Source organism: Ranitomeya imitator, chromosome 1 (assembly GCF_032444005.1).
Source record: "Ranitomeya imitator isolate aRanImi1 chromosome 1, aRanImi1.pri, whole genome shotgun sequence".
NCBI lineage: Eukaryota > Metazoa > Chordata > Amphibia > Anura > Dendrobatidae > Ranitomeya > Ranitomeya imitator.
In genome coordinates, this window is record NC_091282.1 from 255,090,743 (window position 1) to 255,106,222 (window position 15,480).

Genomic DNA, 15,480 nt, shown 5'->3' on the forward strand with positions numbered 1-15,480 from the left:
CAAAATACAATGGTGGAATTGCAGGGGGGAGGGTGGGGTTGTCTCCATTTCACAGCACATAAAAGTTTTGTTGTCAATTTTTAGTACATTACATGGCAAAATGAATGGTGTTTTAAAAACAACTCATTCTGCAAAAACAAGTCCTCAGACAGCTGTGTGTCAATGGAAACATAAGAAAGGTTACTCTTAAACTAGAGGAGGGAAAACTGAAAATGTGAATACAAAAATTTGCTGAGGTATTATTTTGGCTGAGGTATTATTTTGGCTGAGCTATTACTTTGGCTGAGGTATTACTTTGGCTGAGGTATTACTTTGGCTGAGGTATTTCTTTGGCTGAGGTATTTCTTTGGCTGAGGTATTTCTTTGGCTGAGGTATTATTTTGGCTGAGCTATTACTTTGGCTGAGGTATTTCTTTGGCTGAGGTATTTCTTTGGCTGAGGTATTTCTTTGGCTGAGGTATTACTTTGGCTGAGGTATTATTTTGGCTGAGCTATTACTTTGGCTGAGGTATTACTTTGGCTGAGGTATTTCTTTGGCTGAGGTATTTGGCTGAGGTATTATATTGGCTGAGGTATTATTTTGGCTGAGCTATTACTTTGGCTGAGGTATTACTTTGGCTGAGGTATTACTTTGGCTGAGGTACTACTTTGGCTGGGGTATTACTTTGGCTGAGGTATTATTTTGGCTGAGGTATTACTTTGGCTGAGGTATTACTTTGGCTGAGGTATTACTTTGGCTGAGGTATTACTTTGGCTGAGGTATTACTTTGGCTGAGGTATTACTTTGGCTGAGGTATTATTTTGGCTGAGGTATTACTTTGGCTGAGGTATTACTTTGGCTGAAGTATTACTTTGGCTGAGGTATTACTTTGGCTGAGGTATTATTTTGGCTGCTGTATTACTTTGGCTGAAGTATTACTTTGGCTGAGGTATTACTTTGGCTGAGGTATTACTTTGGCTGAGGTATTACTTTGGCTGAGGTATTACTTTGGCTGAAGTATTACTTTGGCTGAGGTATTACTTTGGCTGAGGTATTACTTTGGCTGAGGTATTATTTTGGCTGAGGTATTACTTTGGCTGAGGAATTACTTTGGCTGAGGTATTACTTTGGCTGAAGTATTACTTTGGCTGAGGTATTATTTTGGCTGAGGTATTACTTTGGCTGAGGTATTATTTTGGCTGAGGTATTACTTTGGCTGAGGAATTACTTTGGCTGAGGTATTACTTTGGCTGAGGTATTATTTTGGCTGCTGTATTACTTTGGCTGAAGTATTACTTTGGCTGAGGTATTATTTTGGCTGAGGTATTACTTTATATGAGGCATTACTTTGGCTGAGGTATTACTTTGGCTGAGGTATTACTTTGGCTGCGGTATTTTGGCTGTTATTACTTTGGCTGAGGCATTACTTTGGCTGAGGTATTACTTTGGCTGAGGCATTACTTTGGCTGAGGCATTACTTTGGCTGAGGTATTACTTTGGCTGAGGCATTACTTTGGCTGAGGTATTATTTTGGCTGAGGTATTACTTTGGCTGAGGTATTACTTTGGCTGAGGTATTACTTTGGCTGAGGTATTACTTTGGCTGAGGTATTATTTTGGCTGAGGTATTACTTTGGCTGAGGTATTACTTTGGCTGAAGTATTACTTTGGCTGAGGTATTACTTTGGCTGAGGTATTATTTTGGCTGCTGTATTACTTTGGCTGAAGTATTACTTTGGCTGAGGTATTACTTTGGCTGAGGTATTACTTTGGCTGAGGTATTACTTTGGCTGAGGTATTACTTTGGCTGAAGTATTACTTTGGCTGAAGTATTACTTTGGCTGAGGTATTACTTTGGCTGAGGTATTACTTTGGCTGAGGTATTACTTTGGCTGAGGTATTACTTTGGCTGAGGAATTACTTTGGCTGAGGTATTACTTTGGCTGAAGTATTACTTTGGCTGAGGTATTATTTTGGCTGAGGTATTACTTTGGCTGAGGTATTATTTTGGCTGAGGTATTACTTTGGCTGAGGAATTACTTTGGCTGAGGTATTACTTTGGCTGAGGTATTATTTTGGCTGCTGTATTACTTTGGCTGAAGTATTACTTTGGCTGAGGTATTATTTTGGCTGAGGTATTACTTTATATGAGGCATTACTTTGGCTGAGGTATTACTTTGGCTGAGGTATTACTTTGGCTGCGGTATTTTGGCTGTTATTACTTTGGCTGAGGCATTACTTTGGCTGAGGTATTACTTTGGCTGAGGCATTACTTTGGCTGAGGCATTACTTTGGCTGAGGCATTACTTTGGCTGAGGCATTACTTTGGCTGAGGTATTATTTTGGCTGAGGTATTACTTTGGCTGAGGCATTACTTTGGCTGAGGCATTACTTTGGCTGAGGCATTACTTTGGCTGAGGCATTTCTTTGGCTGAGGTATTATTTTGGCTGAGGTATTACTTTGGAGGTTCCATCGCTTTTGATAGAACAGAGCCTTGGAAAATGTCCTCTCTGCGCTGGACCTAATATAGTTACTTAACTACTTTCTCTCCAGCGATGTTTATGCAGAAGACATATCTGCACTCGGACAGTCACTGGGTGGTTAATAATAAAAGAAGTTACATTTTTGTAATAATTCCGCAATAATTTACAAAGCTTTGTTATTAGGGACACATCACAGCACATGCATGTCTCAGCAGCTACAGGAGCTATATTATGTAGTCACATTGCTTGGAACTCGTCAACGTCTGGTCTCCGAGAAAATGGCCGCAAGTGATAAACACTCTAGTGTTTTTATTTCCGGAGAAAGAAGAGGATGACGGATCTTAGCGCATGCGTAGTGAGGGCCACCTAAGTGGTATGTACTTGCCGTATTTCTTGACATCTGTGTGTACTTGAAAGGTGACTTTGCTTCGTCGCTTAATGTCTCCTGTACTTTCTACGCTTCTCAGTTCACCTGCATTCTGTGGGGAGACCCCAGAGTCCTCCTTTGTTTACCGCTAGTAGATAGGGGAGCTATATATGTATAATATGGGGCAGACAGGATGTAAAGCTGTGCCAGCCAATCAGATTACAGCTTCCATTCTTTAAACTGAAGCTTGTAGTTCACAGTTCTGACCAGTGTCTCTGCTGATCGTCACGTGCTGGCTTCTGGGAAGCATATTCCTATTTCAAGGGATTGTCTCATTATAAAAAATATATTTATGCTTTTTTTTCTTTTGTTAAAGCCATCTCCATGACTATATACCATTACCATATGAGGGATATGTAGCTGCTATCAGCATCACTTGCAGCAATGGAGTGATACTGCAGAGAAGTCAGCGGGCTGCTACCTAGCTGCCCACAAACGGCCTCCCATTGATTTCAGTGGGAAATCTGATAAATAACAAGAGGTACAGTCTTCATTGAAATGAATTATATGTGGCAAACTCTGCCGGGCTCCCCTCAGATTACAGGAGGCGTCCGGTGAGAACAGATTATCCGCTATCTGCATTATAAATCACGGATAGTACTGTTTTTTTCACAGATGAGTGAAGGAGGCCTTAAAGGGATATTCCCATCTCAAAGATCCTATCCCAATAAGTAGTAGGTGTAATAATAATTATATTTTTAGCAAATACTTCCAATTACAAATGTACTATAGTTCTTCTGAGTCACTATGTTATTTTCCCATGTGTAGGCATTGCAGTAGTTTAGGTATCCATGGTTATGACTAGTGATGAGCGAGTGTACTCGTTGCTCGGGTGTCCTCCGAGTATTTGACTGCTCGGAGATTTAGTTTTCATCGCCCCAGCTGAATGATTTATAGCTACTAGCCAGGCTGAGTACATGTGGGGGTTGCCTGGTTGCTAGGGAATCCCCACATGTAATCAAGCTGGCTAGTAGCCACAAATCATGCAGCTTCGTCAACATAAACTAAATCTACGAGCATGCCGAAATACTCGGAGACCACTCGAGCATGCTTAGGGAAACCTGAGTAATGAGTATACTCACTCATCACTATTAGTTAGCTGTTAGTGGATCTAGCCATGGATATCTAAGCTACTGCAATGCCTGCACATGAGGTAAGCGACACAGTGAATCAGAGGAACTATACTACATTTCTAATTGGAGGTATTTGCTAATATTATTATAACACCTATTACATATTGGGATAGGATTTTGGCATAACCCTTTATAAGGTTATTGAATAGAGCTAATCTCTATGCTATATGTCATAAAGCAAATCTGTGATTGGATTTTTTTCCATAAGAAAAATCTGTCGTGACTACGCCCTTATATAATGCAACTGTGACAGGGCTAAAAAGTTGCTAAACTTGAATTAAAATAGGTCATGTGTAATGAATTGTGTGACATCACCTGGCTTTAACCTAAAGGTGCTGTTACTGTAGCTTTTTGTAATAAAGTCTTTAAATCCAATGTCAGAAGTTGATTGTAAGGCCCTGTTCACACTGCGTTTATGCAGTGTGTCTTGGGTTTCTATTTGTATTCTGTTTTTTGGTAGTGTTCATATTTTCAGACATAGTAGATTACGACTACAGAGACAGACACTTGAAAAAAAAACACATGGTGTCCTTTTGAACTCCATTTGTGTCATTGCATCTATGGAAATGCTGAAAACTTGACCTGTGGGGGGGCTGTGAGGACACTGGTCTAAGGTACCGTATATACTCGAAAATAAGCCGACCCAAGTATAAGCCGACCCCCTAATTTTGCCACAAAAAACTGGGAAAACTTATTGACTCGAGTATAAGCCTAGGGTGGAAAATACAGCAGCTACCGGTGAATTTCAAAAATAAAAATAGATGCTCCATACCGTTTATTATGGCCCCATAGCTGTGCCATATAGTGCTCTGCACCATTCATTATTGCCCCATAGATGTACCATAGAAAGGTGTGCCATATAGTGCTCTGCACCGTTCATTCTTGCCCCATAGCTGTGCCATATAGTGCTCTGCACCATTCATTATTGCCCCATACCTGTGCCATATAGTGCTCTGCACCGTTCATTATTGCCCCATAGCTGTGCCATATAGTGCTCTGCACCGTTCATTCTTTTTTTTAATTCAAATAAATTTTTATTAAGAATAACAAGGCAATTAACATGTTACATTTACATTTTCAATATAGAGTATTTCCCCCCCTCCCCCTTCAAACAGCCCCCTTCGATCCCAAAGCCCCCCACCCCCACCCCACAAAGCAGCTCATCTTGTTAATTACTACCATCATTAAAACAATAGAGTATCTAATCCCTCAACCATTCGTATAAGCCACACTTCACATTACTATCCCATAGCAATCCATGGAGACCACATTTTATTGAACGTTTCAGTTTTCCCTTTCTTCTTATAAATCCCTTTTTCTAGTGTCAGGCCCTGTTTCACATACTGGAGGAACTCTCCTCTTGACGGCGGCTCTTCCCTAATCCAGTTTCTAGCTATCACCTTCCTAGCCATATACAACAATCTGGCTATAGCTATCTTTAGGTGTTTATCTACTCCAATCTCATCCACGCATCCCAACAAACAGACAACTGGATCCCTTGGCACCGTGCATCCATACGCACCTTCCATACGACTCAAAACTACCACCCAGAAGGCAGCCAACCTCGGACATGTCCACATCATATGGAAAATGTCTGCATCCGTAGACTTACACCTCGGACATTCAGAATCATTACGCAATCCTGCCTTATATAGCACCATCGGAGACCTATAAACTCTGTGTATCACATAGAGCTGTGACAGTCTATACGGTTCACTCAGCGACAGTCTTGGGATCCATTCCAACACCGACTCCCAAGTCTCGTTATCTATTGGGCCCAAATCCCTTTCCCATTTAGCTCTTGCCATTATTGGAAACCCCAATAGAAAAGTGTGCAACAGATCCCTGTACAGAATGGATATGACTCCTCCAGTCGTCCCATCATTACACACATACTCCAGTACTATATCCCTTTGAATCCTAATACCTCCGTTCCTACTCTGAGCTCCAAAGGCATGCCTCATCCGCAAATATTGATACTTCCCTGCAGACCCAAGACCAAATTCCGCCTGCAATTGGGAAAATGATTTCAGTTCACCTTGTTCAATTATTTGATACACATACTGAATCCCTTTGCCCAACCACTCTATCAGTACCCCCAATGCCTCAAATTCTTTCAGTTTGTTATTATGCCATAGCGGCGAGTATCTAGTCAAGTCCGTGATCCCACGTATGTGCCTCAATCTACTCCACAGCTTGCGTATCAACAGCAAAGTCGGATATAGCTTCCCCAAACTCTCCAAGGATCCATCCTCCAAACATTGCACCACTGGCCTTCTTTTTGTCACCACCTCCATCAACCGCTGTACTGCCCCAGATGACCCCTCATGCGCCCAGCCCCTTAAATGCTGACTCTGGGCTGCAAGAAAGTACAACTCAGGGTTAGGCAATGCCAGACCCCCATCATCCTTGGGTCGCTGAAGTGTCTCCAGTTTGATACGCGGATGCTGCCTCCCCCAAATCAGATTCCTAAACAGAGAGTTGATCTGTCTAAATTTCCCACCTGATATCCAAACCAGCGCATTGTGAAGAATATACAGTATTTTCGGCATCAGAATCATTTTGATAAGATTCACCCTGCCTACCACAGACAAATGTAGCTTAAGCCATGCATCCGCTTTTGCCTTGAGGGCACCCAAGATTGGAGTCAGATTCTCATGTATATAGTCAGTGACCGGCATAGATACCCATATTCCCAGGTACTTAAATTTACTCGTCACCTCCAGTCGCCCGTCCTCCAATGGCTCCCCATCCACATCGTCCACCTTAAACAAGATAGACTTACTCCAATTTATCCTAAGTCCCGACACTGATCCGAATCGTTCAATAATCCCAATGGCTCCCTCCAAGGATGCAACCGGGTCAGCCAGAAATAGCAGAATGTCATCCGCATACAACGCCACCCTTTCTTCAATCACCCCATATTTAAACCCCGTCATCTCATCAGACTGTCGAAGTGTAGCGGCCAGTGGTTCCACCGCCAGAGCAAACAAAAGGGGGGAAAGCGGACACCCCAGTCTCGTCCCTCTAGCCAATTGTATGGTCCGTGACAACTCCCCGTTTACCCTAACCCTGGCCATCGGCATCGAGTACATTAATTGAATCCATGATATGAACTGCGGTCCAAACCCCATTCTTCGCAACACCTGCCAGAGATACCCCCACTCCACACTATCAAACGCCTTGTGAGCGTCTAAAGATGCAATAACTCTCTGGCCACAGTTATCGGCTTTGAGTTGCAAGTTCATATACAGCCTTCGTAGATTAATCGCAGTTGACCTATCAGGCATAAAGCCAGACTGGTCTGAGTGTATCAGGCCAGAAATAACACTTGTCAACCTCATCGCCAACACCTTAGCCAGGAGTTTAACGTCGATAGTAAGCAAAGAAATTGGCCGATATGAATCCGGCTGTGTCGGGTCTTTCCCCTCCTTTGGAATCACCACTATTGTGGCCTCCTGCATAGATGCCGGTAGCCTTCCACCATTCGTAGCCTCTTCCAAGACCGCCTTCAATTTAGGGATCAACACTTCCCCCAAGCTTTTATAAATTTCGGCAGGAAATCCGTCTACGCCAGGCGCCTTCCCATTAGCCATCGACTGCAATGCCCGTCCCAGTTCCTCCTCCGTAATGGGAGCCTCCAAATCCTCCCTAGCTGTGTCACTCAGCCTCGGGAGCTCCAACTCCTCAAGGAACGCCACCGTGTCCTCCATTGACCCATCTACCCGAGAGGAGTATAAGTCTGCGTAAAAATCTGCAAAAGTCTCCAAAATCTCTGAAGTCTCAGAAACAGCAACACCACTCCCAGTCACCAAAGAGTGAACAAAGGAAGTATTTCTCTGGGCAGATGCCACCAGCGAAAGCAAATGACCCACTGATTCACCCTCCTGATAATAGGCCAAATTCATGAATTCCCTCTTCCTTTCAGCCTTACTCAGCAAGACCGCCTCTAGCTGGCTTTGAGCTGCCTTTAACCTCCTCCCAGCCTCCAAAGTACCCATTATTACCATCTCATCTTCAGCCACCCTCAGCCCATCTATCGCCAGCCTCTCTGCCTCTCTCGATTTCCGCTTACACCTGCTAATATCCCTAAACAACAGCCCTCTCAAGTACGCTTTCATGGCTTCCCACACAGTAAGCACATCTACGCTACCCTCATTTATCTAAAAAAATTCCACCAATTCCTTCTTAATCTTCTCCAAGTCTATACTGTGTAGCCAATTAGGGTGAATTTTCCACTCACTTCTGCTCCCGTTCCGTGTCCCCACTGATCGAAATTCCACTTCAACTGGACTATGGTCTGAGAGAGCCCTAGGTAAATATCTCACGTCCCTTACCATCGTATCTAGTAATCGGTTACCCAGTGCCAGATCAATCCTAGACAGCGTACCATGAGCTGGTGAGTAGCATGAATACGCCCTTTCCCCGATATGCCTAACTCTCCATAAATCAACCATGCCCACTTCCCCGACATAAGTCCCAAACGTAGTGGTATGTCCCGCCGTCCTATTCTGGGGGTTTTTGTTCTTATCCCAAAAGTCATCACATATATTATTAAGGTCGCCGATAATTAGTAATGGTAACGGTCCCCAGCGCTCTACCCTCTCCAGCACCTCTCTTATCTTCTTGCTTGAGTATGGGGGCGGAATATACATTGCCACTATACACATCAATACTCCATTCATTTTACATTTCACCACCACATACTGACCATCGACATCCTCTTTTACCATTACCTCCTCATACTGCACCCCCGCAGGTATTAACACAGACACACCCCTAGAATACGTCGAGAAAGTAGAATGATACGCCCTCTGTATCCAGCGCCCATTCAGTACGTTCACCCTCTCCCGCACTAAATGTGTCTCTAACAAACATATCATTGAGACCTTCTGTTCTCGGACATACTGCAGACTTGCCGCCCGCCGTGTTTTATCTGCCAGACCTCTCACATTCCAACTCAATATTTTAATACAATCTCCCATCATGTGGCTCATCATTTCTTAAAGTATCCAATTTCCCAAGTATGAGCTGCCCCGGCACAGCAATCGCTTTTTCACACAGGGCCCTGTAGGTTTGGATTTCTTTTTCCATTTTAAGAACATTCATTTAAAAACTGCATTTTGTGTTATGTTTGTCTAATATTCACATTTATTTGGTGATCTAAAACATTTAAGTGTGACAAACATGCAAAAGAATTGGAAATCAGGAAAGGGGCAAACACTTTTTCACATCACTGTATAGAAAAGTCTATTTACCTGTTCCTGAATTCACATTTAATTTTAGTTGTTTAAAAAAAAAAAAACGGCATTAAAATAGCACGTGTGAAAGTAATCTTACATGTTAGAGTTCTTTCACACTTCAGTTGTGTGGCGTCAGTTAGGTCCGACATCGTGGCGGATCGACGGATCCGTCAAATTTGGTGGAAAAACGGTTCTAACGGATCCGTTTTTTTGACGGATCAGCTGCCCCGATCCGTTTAAAAAACGGATCCGTTAGAACCGTTGCGACCGTTTTTACATCCGTTGTAACCGTTTTTTGACGGATCCGTTTTTTAAAAGGGGAGGATTTCAATGTGATTGGCTACTGGATACTACTGCAAAACTAGATATAGCGTGTATTTACACCACATCTTTGAAAGGTTGTAGAGAAAGTGGCAGAAATGGAAGGAGTCCTGGCGAACATTGCAAAGATCTATGCGGATTTTACTTTTGAGGCAAATCAGTTGGCAGTCAGCGTTCGAGAGAGGGAGGAACAAAGACTGCGCATCCTACGGCAGCGGCGGAAGAGAAGGCTGTGGATCCATCCCATCACAGCACAACGTATGACCCGTGGTGTTTATTCCACGCTTTACATGGAACTAAGGGAAAACCCTCAAAAGTTCTTCAATTATGTGAGGATGAGAGCTGAAAATTTCGAGTTTTTATTGGGCTATGTGGAAGACTGTATACGTAGACGAGACACCCAGATGCGATTCTCAATATCACCAGCAGAGCGTCTCATGGTGACTATTCGGTAAGTAATTTTTTTTTTTTTAAATGATTCTCATTCATCAGACTTATAACTGTAATGTTGTTTTTTGAATTTTTTTATTAATTATTGTCTTTTCGTTTTGTTAACAGATTCCTTGCAACTGGAGAGTCGTTCTCATCCCTCCATTTTCAGTATCGACTTGGGATATCCACCATCTCGGGGATCATCAGAGATACCTGCCGGGCATTGTGGGAGTGCCTACAAGTGGAATACATCCCAGAGCCATCACAGGAGAGGTGGCTGGAGATCGCCCAAAATTTTCATCAAATTTGCCAGTTTCCAAATTGTGTTGGAGCAGTTGATGGAAAGCACATACGGATCGTCAAACCTTCAGGCTCTGGATCACAGTTTTATAACTATAAGAAGTACTTCTCTATTGTGTTGATGGCCATAGCCGATGCACAATGCAAGTTCATCGCTGTTGATATTGGTGCGTATGGACGCGCAAATGATTCACAAATCTTTAAAAATTCACCAATGGGGCGCCGTTTATATGGAGAGACATTTGATTTTCCGCCCCCTAGACCTCTCCCTGGAACCACTAGTCCACCATTACCATTTGTTTGTGTTGGAGATGATGCCTTCCAGCTTTCCCCACACTTGCTGAAACCCTTTGGAAGTAGTGGACTGACCCAGAGGAAAAAAATTTACAATTACCGCTTAACCAGAGCACGAAGAGTAGTGGAATGTGCTTTTGGCATCTTAACTGCCAAATGGAGAGTCCTGCTAACTGCAATTAAACTGCAGACTGAAACTGTCGATGATGTGGTCAAAGCGTGCGTTGTCCTGCACAATTTTGTTTTATCAAAAGAACAAGTTTCCCTGGAGGATAATGTTTCTGAAAGCACCTTACGGGATTACCAAAACCCCACTTTTCGCAGTCCAGTAGCAGTCTCCAGAATGCGGGACAGTTTTGCAGACTACTTCATGTCTCCTGCAGGATCAGTTGACTGGCAGTATGAAATGGTGTAAAAAAATTTTTCTTTTTACACTTGTAAAAATACAATTTTTTGTTTGCTTACAAAATCTTTGTACTTTAATGCAGCATTGTATGTTTTGCAACGGTACCCTTTAAACACTGTTATTGTTACTATTGCCATAACCTTGGTGATTTAAAAACTTTACAAAAAAAAAAAGAGAAAGACAATAAAATTGTTTTTAAACCAAAAAACTGTTTATTTATTTACAGATTCTCATGGTTTGGGGTGGAGATAGTAGCGGAGGGGCTGACAGGGCGGACCACGTCGAGAGTGGGGGACAGGACATCACGGGGAGGAACAGAAGTAGAATGGGTGGTGAAAACATGAGGTTGTGTAGAGAGTTGAGGTGCAGATGTGGTGTGTGGGAGGTATGAAGGTGTTGGTGGGATTGGGAACGGAGAAGTTAAAGGGGAAGAATGGAAGGGGGACGGTAAAAACTGGGAAAGACTAAGGGGGGAAGGAACAAATGACGAAGGAGTAGAATGGACGGGAGGAGGACGGACAGGAGGAGGACGGACGGGAGGATAGACGGTGGATTGAGAGGGGAAAGGTGTTGACACATGAAGGGTAGGTGGAGGGGCATGGGACATCGCCTGCGCTAGAGCAGTGTGGCAGCCTTGCATCACATGCATCTGCAGGTCAGGAGTTAGATTTTCCATGTGCCTGAGGACCGACTGAAAAAAACAGTGCCTTGGTGACTGATTTGCATCTGATTGCATCCTATCAAGACGACTGCTGAGTTCAAGTATGCTTTTGTTAAGCATATTGTACCCAGCAGACGTTTGCTCACTCAAAAGCTTGATGGCACTGTGAAAGGATGCATTCAGCTGCAAAAAGTCAGGCGCATAGCTCCTTTCCTGACCTCTCTGGCGCTGCCGTCCTGACCACAAAGTTGGTCTAGATGTTGCGGCAGTGGCAGAGGGGTGGGGTAAAGGGAACTCTAACTCATCACCTGCAGCTTCAAGTGACGAAGTCCGCCCTGCTGCTCCAGCGCTGGTGGATGAGGCTGAGGGATCAAACGAAAGGGAAGGTGCAGAAACAGAGGGGTCGACGTGGTCCCCGGTGGCGGACTCTTGAGGGATCGCTCCAGAGGGGTGCAACTCTGATGCAGGCTCCCGAGTGCTGCAGAAAGTGCTGTTAAAGAAGAAAAAAAAAATTAGTATCTGGATATTACAATTGCCCTTGCTGCAAAAAAAATTGAAGGTTACACATTTTTACAGTTTGACTGAAAATATGTGGTGTTGAATATTTACCTTCTGCTCAGCAGCGTCGACCGGAGGAACGACAGGGCTCTGGCATGTTTGTATCTGCTCCTGCGTCCTCTAGATCCACTCGGGGCCTGCATCTCCTTATTAAACTCCCTCTTGAAGCGATCCCTGAGTGACCGCCACCGCACGATAATCCTGTTACCTGGAAAGAGAAAGCAAAAATTGGTTACTATACACCACATTAAATCATGCCTAACATAAGGTTATGAAGTGTGAATACTTACGCGCTAGATCCTGGGCCCCAGCATCGAGTTCCTCCCAGTTATCCATAACAGCACTGCACACTTCCTCCCATAGCCGTCGGGTGATTAACTGGTCAGCATGGCGGCGGTCCGACATGTTCCACAGCGGCTCCCGACTTTGTACTGCTTCGATGAGGGTGTTCACATCGATGCCCTCCTCTTCATCATCTTGTTCGGGAGCACGCTGTGAAGCCTAACAAAAAGATAAGAATAAAAAGGGAAAGATTACAACACATGAATTTTACATTTTACTAAACACCAAACCAAAAAGGAACTTACTCTTCGGCGACCGCCGCGATTATCATTCCGACGACTATGGGAGGTGCTTTGAGGAACTCTACGTCGAGCCCCGGATTGTGAAGACTAATTTAAAAAAAAAAATAAAATTAATAATGTTCTTTGATCGAGGCATATGTATTGTGTGCTGTGCTGAATGTTTGTGTTGGGTGTAGTGCATTGTATGTGAGGATCGGTCTGTTCAAAACTTACACTATGCGCTCCCGCTCCTTGTATTTCTCCACCCTGTCCGTCTCCTTCTGTTAGCCCCTCTGCTTCATATTCCTGTGAATACAGAATAAACACATAAAGGCTTAAAATACAATTGCCATTGTTGCACCAAAATAAAAAATTTATGAAGAAAACAAATTAACACCTCAGTTTGCTGATGATGTGCTGGGGGGCTCTCAGAAGAAGACATTATGATCTTGCGTCTATATTGGGTTGGTCGGTCCCTTGCTTGGGTCGTCTTGGTCCCTAGAATCTGTAAGCATAAAGGGAGTTCTAAGCTACTATACAAAAGGATAGATAGATAGATGCAGCTTTCAGGACTTTACACTTACATCTGTTTCCAAAACTTGGGGCTTGCGTATAGCTTGGGTCGGTCGGTCCCTTGCTTGGGTCCTCTTGGTCCCTAGAATCTGCAAGCATAAAGAGAGTTCTAAGCTACTATACAAAAGGATAGATGCAGCTATAGGGACTTTACACTTACAACTTTTAAAAAAAAATGGGGAGCCTGCTTGTGTACGTCTTGGGTCAGTACCTACTACAGTACCTACAGTGCCAACTTATTTTTGATTTCCCCCACCACAAAAGAAAAAAAAAATTCTACCGTCAAACTTGATGCACAAGCTGCCAAACCCTCTACCTCCTGTTTCCCCACAAAAAAAACCCCCAAAAAATCCCTTTAACCCCTTCAAGACCCAGCCTATTTTGACCTTAAAGACCTTGCCGTTTTTTGCAATTCTGACCAGTGTCCCTTTATGAGGTAATAACTCAGGAACGCTTCAACGGATCCTAGCGGTTCTGAGATTGTTTTTTCGTGACATATTGGGCTTCATGTTAGTGGTAAATTTAGGTCAATAAATTCTGCATTTATTTGTGATAAACACGGAAATTTGGCGAAAATTTTGAAAATTTCGCAATTTTCACATTTTGAATTTTTATTCTGTTAAACCAGAGAGATATGTGACACAAAATAGTTAATAAATAACATTTCCCACATGTTTACTTTACATCAGCACAATTTTGGAAACAAAATTTTTTTTTGTTAGGAAGTTATAAGGGTTAAAATTCGACCAGCGATTTGTCATTTTTACAACGAAATTTACAAAACCATTTTTTTTAGGGACCACCTCACATTTGAAGTCAGTTTGAGGGGTCTATATGGCTGAAAATACCCAAAAGTGACACCATTCTAAAAACTGCACCCCTCAAGGTACTCAAAACCACATTCAAGAAGTTTATTAACCCTTCAGGTGCTTCACAGCAGCAGAAGCAACATGGAAGGAAAAAATGAACATTTAACTTTTTAGTCACAAAAATTATCTTTTAGCAACAATTTTTTTATTTTCCCAATGGTAAAAGGAGAAACTGAACCACGAACGTTGTTGTCCAATTTGTCCTGAGTACGCTGATACCTCATATGTGGGGGTAAACCACTGTTTTGGCGCACGGCAGGGCTTGGAAGGGAAGGAGCGCCATTTGACTTTTTGAATCAAAAATTGGCTCCACTCTTTAGCGGACACCATGTCACGTTTGGAGAGCCCCCGTGTGCCTAAAAATTGGAGCTCCCCCACAAGTGACCCCATTTTGGAAACTAGACGCCCCAAGGAACTTATCTAGATGCATAGTGAGCACTTTGAACCCCCAGGTGCTTCACAAATTGATCCGTAAAAATGAAAAAGTACTTTTTTTTCACAAAAAAATTCTTTTAGCCTCAATTTTTTCATTTTCACATGGGCAACAGGATAAAATGGATCCTAAAATGTGTTGGGCAATTTCTCCTGAGTACACCAATACCTCACATGTGGAGGTAAACCACTGTTTGGGCACATGGTAAGGCTCGGAAGGGAAGGAGCGCCATTTGACTTTTTGAATGAAAAATTATTTCCATCGTTAGCGGACACCATGTCGCGTTTGGATAGCTCCTGTGTGCCTAAACATTGGCGCTCCCCCACAAGTGACCCCATTTTGGAAACTAGACCCCCCAAGGAACTAATTTAGATGCCTAGTGAGCACTTTAAACCCTCAGGTGCTTCACAAATTGATCTGTAAAAATGAAAAAGTAATTTTTTTTCACAAAAAAATTCTTTTCGCCTCAATTTTCTCATTTTCACATGGGCAGTAGGATAAAATGGATCATAAAATTTGTTGGGCAATTTCTCCCGAGTACGCCGATACCTCATATGTGGGGGTAAACCACTGTTTGGGCACTCGGCAGGGCTCGGAAGAGAAGGCGTGCCATTTGACTTTTTGAATGGAAAATTAGCTCCAATTGTTAGCGGACACCATGTCGCGTTTGGAGAGCCCCTGTGTGCCTAAACATTGGAGCTCCCCCACAAGTGACCCCATTTTGGAAACTAGACCCCCCAAGGAACTTATCTAGATGCATATTGAGCACTTTAAACCCCCAGGTGCTTCACAGAAGTTTATAAC

The 15,480-nt window shown here is 43.1% G+C and overlaps 2 protein-coding genes across 4 annotated transcripts in view; both read left to right on the top strand.

The window, feature by feature from the left end:
- The first annotated feature begins 2,792 nt into the window (after window positions 1–2,792).
- The window catches only part of MTRFR (mitochondrial translation release factor in rescue), a 31,075-nt gene continuing 18,387 nt past the window's right edge, over window positions 2,793–15,480 (top strand). The window contains exon 1 of one of the 3 annotated variants that reach the window (XM_069755867.1): window positions 2,793–2,836. The gene's annotated coding sequence lies outside the window, so the exon portion shown is untranslated. The other 2 variants (XM_069755872.1, XM_069755876.1) reach the window with 2 other exon arrangements.
- LOC138667761 (uncharacterized) lies at window positions 9,300–11,204 on the top strand. The gene is made up of 2 exons (XM_069755860.1): window positions 9,300–10,038; window positions 10,146–11,204. The coding sequence occupies exons 1-2, from the start codon at window positions 9,686–9,688 to the stop codon at window positions 11,026–11,028; spliced, it is 1,236 nt and encodes a 411-aa protein (XP_069611961.1). The 5' UTR covers window positions 9,300–9,685; the 3' UTR covers window positions 11,029–11,204.

What these genes read in the sequence shown, in the direction of transcription:
- LOC138667761 (XM_069755860.1), top strand. Translation starts at nt 9,686, where the DNA reads ATGGAAGGAGTCCTGGCGAACATTGCAAAGATCTATGCGGATTTTACT. An exon ending in CGTCTCATGGTGACTATTCG is followed by an intron (nt 10,039 to 10,145) that starts GTAAGTAATTTT and finishes TTTTGTTAACAG; the next exon opens with ATTCCTTGCAACTGGAGAGT.